The 10,319-nt window shown below is 41.0% G+C and overlaps 1 protein-coding gene across 1 annotated transcript in view; it reads left to right on the top strand.

The window, feature by feature from the left end:
* Positions 1-10,319, top strand: part of LOC122815150 (probable E3 ubiquitin-protein ligase HERC1) — a 5,886,073-nt gene that overhangs the window by 5,575,669 nt on the left and 300,085 nt on the right. The window contains exon 72 of the mRNA XM_044087407.1: positions 1-118. This exon is cut by the window's left edge and continues 52 nt beyond it. Coding sequence (XP_043943342.1) covers positions 1-118 — 118 coding nt within the window. The remainder of the gene's footprint in view (positions 119-10,319) is intronic.

The raw sequence follows: 10,319 nt of genomic DNA, 5'->3' as shown, positions 1-10,319 counted from the left end.
TGAGAGGTATTTTGTCTGCCAAAGTGAACACCCTGCCACTAGTCAGATCCATAGGAAAAACAATGGTACAAGGGAAGACATACGGGCCTCAGATAACAGTGAGGAGGATTTCAAACAGGTACTGTATATATGTTTTGTGTGAATGCGGATTATCAGGGAAAATGTCTACCATCACAGATCAGTAGAAGATTTTGGAGTACTTGAAACCACTTGAAGAAAACCAAAGTCAGTATAATCCACAAAACAGGAGTTTATTAGTACACTCTCTTAAGGATCTAGATAATAGATTTAGTATCACGTTTGAAGGACTCCAGTTGGGTGAGTCAATAGTTTTTCTGGATGTGGCTTTGACAGGGGTGGTTGGTGAAAAAATAACAACTAGAATACATAGGAAATGTATTGACGATCATTTTCCACATAAAACTAGTTGTTATCCACCCCATTTATTGAATTATCTTCCTTATGGGGAATTACTAAGGGTATATAGATTGTGTAATAATTATGTAGAGTTGTATGAAGAATTGTGTATCACAATCAATATGTTTTTAAAGCAAGGCTGTTGCTTAACTGATATTAAGGAAGCCTTGAATAAGGTAAATTATACAGTGTTTAATAAGTCTAATTCTGTATGTAATGGAGAACAAATTATTAGTAAGAATTCAACTATCTATAGTGAAAAAATAGAGAAATCTGACTATAGACAAATTTTTATAGTCACTTTGTATAATATTTTTTCTGATAAGCAAGTGAATATTATTAAGCAATTTTGGCCTTTTTTGTTTGATTTTAAAGAATTTAAAAAATTATTATGTAGATACCCTATGCTTTCTTTTTGTAAAGGAAGGAGCATTAAGGACATTATTGTCCACAGTAAGTGTATGAGACCTGTGGACAGAATATGTAGAGAATTAGTACCTAAGGGTATTTTTGCTTGCTCTAAATGTTCAGTGTGTAGTTATGTAGTAGATTTTTTTAAATACATTAATTTATTTAATTTTATCCTAGGAGCCAATATGGCTGTTCTACAAGCAATGTAATATATGCTCTTAAATGCCCCTGCAGTCTTTTCTACATAGGTGAGACTAAGAGAGATTTTAGAATTAGATTGCAGGAGCATGTTAGGGATATAAGATCCCAAAAAATACTAGTCCTGTAGCCATGCTTTTTAAATTAGTTCATAGTAGTGATGGTTCTTTACTTAAAGCTAGTATTTTGGAACAAATTGACTGTGATGTGGATAATTCAAATGTTAAAACCAAATTGTTGTATAAGGAAATTATTTACATCTTGAAGTTATGTACTTTAAATCCGGCTGGGCTTAACATTGAATGCGCATGTAAAGTTTTGATCTAATGTCATTTTATGTGATAAATGTGTTTAATTGTTTAATTGAATGCTGTTTTAATAGTATATAAGAATTGTGGGTGGAGGTTTTATTTTGTTCTCCTGGAAAAAAAAAAATATTGCATTTTTCCCACTTTTCTGAGATTTAAAAAAGTTCAAGTTACAGGCTTGCTGTTCTTGAACTGTTTTGTAAGTTTCTGTGAGGCCATTTTTTGCTTGGGCTAAAGGAAAGTCTCTCTGTTGATCAGTGGCAGTGAAAAACATTGAGCTGCTTCCCTGCCCCCCCATGGGAGTGGTTACTGACTTGAAACTGTAGTTTTATTGGCCGTTTTGGGTCAAGTCCTGGCTCTTTCCAGCTCCTGCTATCTAGCACGTTTTAGAGTGCTTTAGCGCGATTTAGTGCGGAGTTGCCACTAGAGCAGCATCGGGCAGTGCTGGTTTAACAAGGTTAAACTTTTTCTGGCTCCATAAAGTCTGTTCTTCATTTTTTCCCTTAGAACTGCTCTACTAGTAATCTAAACAGTATATCCCTTAACTAAAAAGTGCAGCACTTGTTCCTAAAAGCTTTTACTTGTCTTAAAAGCATCTTCTTTTCAGGTTTAGCACTTCTGTATTATACAAAGTCCCTCACTAGCAAACCCCCCCCCCAGGAGTACCCACTTCCTTACTAAGTCCTCTCTTATTCAGTTACACCCCTAAATTTCTCTAGCATGTCGAAGGGCCAGATGCTGGCGTCCTCTCCTGTCCAGTTGGTGAATTTGGGAATATTGAGGCAATGTTACAATTGCCTCATGTACACTGACAACCCTCTCCTCCTCCCACATAACACAAATACTTGAGAGATGCAGCTATTTAGCCAAACTGGAGGCTGAGCTCTCTCAACTCAGGACTGGCAAGACCAGACAGGAGGAGAAGGCAACTACACACACCACAAAACCAGTCTCACATAAAGCTATCACAACAATGAATCAAACACATAAACACACAAAGTCATACTCGGAGGCTCTGAGCAAAAATTTACATAAACAGCAGAGGCCTCCAAAGCAGACATCCAAGCAACTGCCACCTCATGACACACCACAGGCAACACATAAACCACAAAATCAGTGTGCAAAGCAGTCACAGCCCTTAAGGCCAAATACAACACCAAACATACTTGTCATAGGTGACTCCATAGTCAGACACACTGACGTCCCACTCACCAGGCTGAACAAGGAGAGGGTCACAGTAAGCTGCCTATCGGGCGCTAGAATCCACCACATAACACAAGCACTCGGGTCACTCCACAGCAAGTACAAATATGACACAGTCATTGTCCATGCTGGTGTGAACGACCTGAGACATACCTCCCTGGACTACATGAAAAGAGACATAGAGGAGCTCTCTGATTATGTAGCCCAGGAGGTATGACCCTGACCCTGAGCAGTATCCTTTCTTCACCAAGAATGATGCCACAACATAGAGACAAGATGATCAGCTTTAACAATTGGCTAAATTTCTGGCGTCATTCAAAGGGGATCCAGTGTCTGTCTGCCTGGGATGACATGCTTGACAAGCCACGCTGCTTCGCAAGGGACGGCTTGCACCTGTCACCCCTGGGATTCTGGATATTGGCTAAGGCTCTTGTCACCCCCATAGTGCCTTTTTTAGGCAAGGCTCAAATTCTAAACCTACCACCCTAGAAAACAAAAATGGGAAGAAACTAAGGGTAATGCTGCTCAATGCCAGAAGTCTAAATCCCAAAATGCACGCACTCGAGGCCCTTCTCAGTATGGAGAACATCGATGTCTGTGCTGTGACTGAAACCTGGTTCAAGGCTCCTGAGAGCACCCCGGCACTATCAGGTTTTACCTCATATCATGCGTTCTGGCCCCAAAACCCGGACCACACCACAAAAGGAGGGGGTGTATCCATATTCATCAAGGATACCCACACCTCCAGGTTGGTGGCAACGCACAAAGCATCGGAAACCATCCAGGTGCAATTAACCATAGGCAAAACTGCTCTACAATTTGTAGCATGCTACAGGCCACCCTCTCAAATGCAGGAACCTCACACAGCCTTCCTGAAGACACTGGAGGGTATAAATGTATCTCCAAACACCATTATATTGGGTGACTTCAACTACCCGAATATAGACTGGAAACATTACTCAAGCCCCAACTTTCTAGCCCAAAGGTTCCTGGAGTTCATAAATTCAAATGCCATGGAACAACTAGTCACCATTCCCACAAGAGGAGAAAATATGCTAGATCTCATCATCACAAACATGGGGACAAAATGCTCCACACCAGAAGTATATTCCTCATTGGTGAGATCAGATCACAAACTTATCTCACTGGAAATCCACATCCCGCCCCCACCCCAAACAAAAAAGACCACAGTGAAAAACTTCTCTAAAGCAAACTTCACACTACTCAAGACTGGTGCGGTATCCTTCAAGGCCTCCGAGCCAGTGGAAACCACAACCCAAGCTGCGGAAGCCCTTACAAATGCCTTCTACGAACACCTCCAGGACTGCATGGATCAGGCAATCCCTAATAAAACCAAGACTCTTTCCACCAAGGGCAAACGTCCAGTCTGGTAGACCCCAGCCATAAACAAACTTTACAATAAGAGGAGAAAGCTGTTACATGATAGAGCAAAATCCATAAAAGAGAAGACACCCTTGATCATTATTAGTAAAAAAATACGAGCACTCATAAAATCATCCAAGGCCAACTTTGAGAGAAAAATTGCAATAGATTCAAAAGACAATCATAAGGCCTTCTTCAGCTATGTTAGAAACCTGGGTGGAAACTCCCAGATATGCGCAGAATTAGTCCAAAATGATACAAAAATCACTGAACCCACAGACATTGCCAACATACTGGCAGACAGGTTCAGTGCAAACTTCACCCCCCCCCCAAAAGGAGAGATAACTATCCCAGCGGAGTGTAGCCTCCCAGACATCTCAAATGCGCAGGTGAAAGCTGCTCTCTCTAAAGCTAAAAACACAGCATCAGTGGGACCAGATGGTGTCCCCGGCTGTGTGCTACACTAACTCAATGAGGAACTAAACCTGCATATAAGGCAGCTGTTTAATCTTAGCCTTACCACAGGATATGTGCCCAAGGAGTGGCGTACGGCAACTGTGGTCCCACTCCACAAAGGCGGTACCTCTACGGACCCTGGTAATTACCACCCTGTAAGCTTAACAAGCCTGGTCTGCAAAGCTATGGAGAGGATCATAATGGAACTCATAAACAAAGACATAGGGGACTTGCAGACATTGGACCCGACCCAGTTTGGCTTTGTCAAGGGCAGATCATGCCTTTTGAACTTGGTCGACTTCTTCGAAACAGTCACCAAGGCCATTGATGAGGGCAAGGCAGTCCATACAGCCTACCTTGACCTTGCAAAAGCTTTCGACACAATACCCCACTCAGGTATTATAGAGAAACTTACCAGCTTAAATGTAAACCCATATGTCACAAGATGGGTTGCAAACTGGCTAAAGGACAGAACCCACAGGGTTACAGTTGCTGGCGCCATGTCAGACTCCAAGCCGGTCACAAGTGGTGCCCCACAGGGCTCAGTCCTTGGCCCCTGTTGTTCGGCATCTACTTCTCAGAAGTACAGGCAAACATAGGAGGACTATGGCTGACAAAGTTTGCAGATGACTGCAAACTGGGCCATAGTGGAAAGTACATCGGACACAGATATCCTTCAGAGGGGTCTCACGGAAACTGATAACTGGTGCCAGAGCCATGGCCTGAAGTTAAATGCCAAAAAATGTATAGTCATACCCTTCGGGAAAAACAAGGTAACCCCAAGCTACCATATAGGTGGCAATCCATTAAGCACAGAAGAGGTTATCAAGGACCTGGGGACCCAGGTTGACAGTGGCCTTTCTTTTGACACTCACATTGCTAAAGTAGTTAGAAAGACCTTCTACATTGCCCACCTGATCATGAAGGGATTCACATCCAGATCAAGTGAGGTCATTGTTCCCCTGTACTCTTCACTTATCAGACCATTGATCGAGTACAATGCCCCATTCGGGATGTATCTCACCCAACACCTGCAGCAATTGGAGAGACCCCAAACGTTCCTCACCAAAAGGATAAAGGGACTCCAAAATCTGTCATATGCTGCCAGACTGAAGAAACTCCAGCTCTATTCAGTCGCATACCGCCTGCTCAGAGGTGATCTGTGCCTGACATACAAGGCCATGTCCAACCCGATATTAATGGACATGCTCCACCTCAAAAAATCCAAATCTACCAGATCCACTAGAGCAAGTGACTTAAACCTTAGCACGGATATAAATAGGACATGCTGGAGGGATAGATTTGTCACCCAGAGACTCCCTATGCTGTGGAATAAAATCCCGGTCCATGTGAGGCAGAGCACCTTGCTGGCTCTGTTCAAGAGAAATCTTGACCGGTGGATGGGAGATCGTAGGTTTACCCCGGGAATCGGGAATCATCTCTGTGTCACTGCTGGACAGAGGCACAACAAACTAATGGGCACAGTATTTTTTAACATAAGGGGTGGCGTAAGCCACAAAACTTTGGGCTAGGCTTATAAATGCCTTAGGGCAGATAGCCTAGTATAAACCTATGAACCTATAAGGCACCAGTTGCTGAGGCGCTAGAGAGTGTGCTAATAAATTCCTGTTTTGTGGATCATACAGACTTTGATTTTCTTCAAATGGTTTCTGGCATTTTTTTGTCTTTTTCATCAGTGGTGTTGATTTTTTGAGTACTTGTCCTCCATTGTATGAGTGCAGTAGCCCCTGCCATACTCAAGCAATAAGTGATCGTTAATTTTGGAGCAGAAGTGTTAAGATTTGCAAAGGCAGTTTGCATCTAGAACCACCAGTATAAACAGTTATATCATGGTCACACTTACAGCTCTGGTAGTTTTAGGGCATAACTAAAAACATGTCTGGACAGAATTCTCATTACATATGTACTGGATTAGTTTAGAGAGAAATTATCTGAAGTGGTGAAGCCTGAAAGTGTAAAAACAAGTGAATACTAGGCTGAAAGGACCTCCTTTCCAATCCCACAACTACTACTCGCTCCATAATGTTTGCTTTCTTGGAATGTGATTACTTAGGTTGGACAGCTTGTACCAGGAATAGGATCTGAACTGTTAGCTGGTGTGTAAATAGTTTTCTTTTTTTTTTTTTACATGCAGCCACAGTTTATGCCCATGACCAGATGTGAAAATGTAATAAAAAACATTGTTTTTATACCATTGAAAAGTAGCCCTGTGATCACTGGAATGCCGTTTGTCTTCTTCATGGACTGGAATCAGATGATTCCTCTCTTACATATTTTTTCTGGGAGCACAGTAAATTGTTTTGTTTCATTCTACTGAAACCTGGTGTATCATAATTTCCATAGCAGAAATGCATGCTTTCAAATGAATATATTGTAGGAAATTAAAGGCACAGAGACATTTTCTGTACATTTTATTTCTTTTTCAGGGAGTTGTGCCCCCTGCATCTCACACCCCCCATCCTCTAAGTATACTGTGATATGACACCAACTTGTAGTGAAGGGAAATGCGATTTTTATTTATTTATTTATTTATTTATTTTTTTTAAGAAAACAAATCATTCCATTTACTCTAATATTCTGTGACCATGGAATTATTGTATATAGAAAGTGACAGGTATAGGGACACAGTTGCAACCTCAGAGAGTGCTGGGAGAGTTGCCCACTTGCAAACGTACTCGGCTTATTAGCATTAATTTAACCAGTTTCAGCTATAATGAATACTTAATAATAGGAGGTCATCATCATGTATAATTTATTGACTTTTGACAAAGCAAGTTCCAGTAAATTATGATTACAGTATTTCCATGAAGAGTGGGTATGCTCAGTGATTACCAAAGTTTTCAGTAATGGCCCCACTTCGCTCTGTTGGCTCTCTGATATCTAAGGAAGGAAAGAAATATTCAGTAAGAGGAAATGGGTGTGCATCCCTTTTTTGAGATTCTCCCCAAACGGATTGCACTCAGCTGTAGTTGTTTATGCTTATTTAGTTTTTGTTTCCATACATTTTGCATTAATACTGCTTGATTTCCTTTCGTGATAGTAGTTTTTTTTCTTTTTGTTTGAGTAATAATGTCTACATATTTGTTCCAGACCCATGGTGCCAAGTGAAATATAGCACCATAGGCTGAGTACTTAGCTGGTTCATACTGTTTAGGTTCTAATCATTATTCTGTAGATTTACCCCTCCTGCTGACAGTTTAATTTCTGTACCTTCTGCAGCTTCTTTTTGTATGGTCAGAGGTGGAAGGAATGCTGAACACCTAAATACACTTTAAGGAGGAGATGTTTCTTATTCATCCAATATTTTTTTAATTATTTTTATTTGCTAACCAGATAAGCCTCCTGGACATATTTCCCTTTTCAAAGGTAACCCAGAAACATTTTTTTCAGGTACCGTGATTTCCTGAGAAGATGAATCAAACCGTGACCTACAAGAAGCAACTTGCTTAACAGTTCATAGCCTTTACGCATTGCAGACAGTAAGAATGCTTATAGGTTCATAGGTAGGTACTAAGCTATTGGCCCTAGGGCCTATATAAGCCTAGCCAAAGGTACCGTGGCTTTCGCCACTCAAGAAAGTTATTTTCCTGTGCCACTGTCGAGCAGAGCCACAGACGTGATCCCCAGGGTGAATTTCCTATCTCCCATCCAGTCATCAAGATTTTTCTTGAACAGTGCTAATGAGCTTTGTTTGATATAGATAGGTAGTTTGTTCCAGAGTATGGGAAGTCTCTGGGACAGGAATCTATCCCTCCAGCATGCTCTGTTTATTGTGGTGACGAGGTTTAGGTCCCTAGAGCGTGTAGCTCGTAGGGATTGGGATTTCTTTAAGTGGGGCATGTCTAAAAGCTCTGGGTTTGACATAGCTTTGTGTGTTAGGCAGAGATCGCCTCTGAGTAGGCGATATGCTGTTGATATTGTCAGCATGCAAGGCACATGTTACAAGCAGCACAGATACAATGTTAGTGACTGAGATAGGTCAACTGTGGGTGGTAAAACTTTGACTAAAAAGTAAAAATTCATGGGATTATCGTGGGCCCATGACTTAATCAACAGTCTTTTAAAGTGCTGTTGTTAACTTTGTTAATGACATGGATGCACATTCCCATATTTGGAATAATCACCCTTGCCTGCCATATGGGTGGTTGGGTTCTACTGTGCAGTCTTCCTTTGGTGTATTGGCTTCAGCAAACCTCCAGTTGCTACTTCTAATGAGAGGGCTAATCACTGATTCAGTCTTTGCTAGTGTTAAAAATAATGCCATTGAGAGCCCTGAAGTCAGCATCATAGATGATAATATTGTTGTTGATGTCATCACCAATGGCATCATTATTTGTTTTAGTGATTATCTTATCATCATTTTCATTGATGGTGGTGCCCTTAGTTACACCAATGTTCCAAGTAGATGAGAAGCTTTCTGTCTAATCACCCTTGCACTAGCAAACTGACTGCTGTGTGGGGCATTCTGGGACAGTCTTTTGAAGGGATAATCTGGGTCACTCTTCCCAGCTCCACATCACTGTGCTATGTGATGAGGTAGTATGTGATCATGTCTCACAAGGTTATTCAGATCATTTCTGGGGCCAAGGTAGAAGCATTCCTTCCAACTTCATTGTTTGTGACTGTAACCCCACTCTTTTCCTGCATTCTCGAAGTTTGACATGCCTAAAACTCATGGATGGTATTCCCTTTATGGAGCACTCCAGAAGGTTGTTGTCCTTTAGGGATTTCATGTCTTGGTAAAGGAAAGCTTAATCCTGCCAGAACGTCCAACACAGGTTTTATTCACTATTGATGGATATTCTAATCTTACCACCAATGAGTATACCTAGAAAACCCTAATCATTTATAGTTCAGTCCATGGAACATGGGCTTCTGTACCCTTGTCATTTTAGTCCCTCTCTTTGGATCAGCAGATTCTATCTATTTCTGTGTGATCCAGGGTGTATGTGATCATATGATACTCTACCCACCTCAACCATCTTCGTCTGGATATCCATGTGCTTGGGTTTCCGGGAAAAGAAACTTTATACAGTATCTACTGTAAACCTATTTGATTTCCATCTACAGTAAACTGTCCGTTAACCCCAACTCAAGCTACCAGTAAAAAATAAAAATAATCGAAGAAAGAGTACAATTTTCATGTGTTGCAGTTTGTTTCCTCCCCACAGAAACATACCTTATGTTTTTAGAGTTTTAGAGTTTTAAAAAGGAAGATAGGAGTAAATTCCCTCTATCCTCAACCTGAGAACAAGTCAAACCAAACAAATAGTAAAAGGTACAGTATTAGTCATGCTTATGTTTAGTAGTAACTCTCAAGCAACCAGAAACTACAGTTATTCAGCATTTGCCAATCCCCATGAGTGCTGGTTAACTGAAAGTTTATTGTATAGATTTATTTTCGCTAGATAACAGTAACTGCTTCAGAGGATGCATTGTGATCTGGGTTCTAGTATGCCTGACTGAGTTGGGACTCCCCCCACCAAAAACTAGGATCACTGCATGGTGACATCTGCAGAGTATCTCAAGGCTATTCGTGGCATAGCAGATATGTGTCATGTCTGATGCATTTGGGGTGATATTGCACTAATATGTTTGTTTGCGTGTCTTAGGAATATTTTACATGCATTTTCAAACCTATTCGTTAAAGGCATCAGAAAATTTCTTTCTGACCTGAAAGAGGAAAATGTGACCTCTCTTCAGCACCTTTAGAAGACTAAATTTCCAGTGGCTACCAAGTCCTTTCTTTATAGGTTTTCTAGGATGTGAAAACATTTCTTTAGGTCATGTTCTATGCACAAGTCTCAGCCTCTTTCTAAGCTCTGCCCCTCTCTCTGGAATTAATGTCTATTGATAAGAAATCATAGGACTCATAATTTATGTTATACATTTGAGGACCTCTTCAGCATCAGGTAGAACTGG

Source organism: Protopterus annectens, chromosome 1.part1, assembly GCF_019279795.1.
Source record: "Protopterus annectens isolate FY-2018-M chromosome 1.part1, PAN1.0, whole genome shotgun sequence".
NCBI classification, from domain to species: domain Eukaryota; kingdom Metazoa; phylum Chordata; order Ceratodontiformes; family Protopteridae; genus Protopterus; species Protopterus annectens.
Note: the sequence above shows the minus strand (reverse complement) of the source record. Positions and strands in the feature narration are given on the sequence as shown.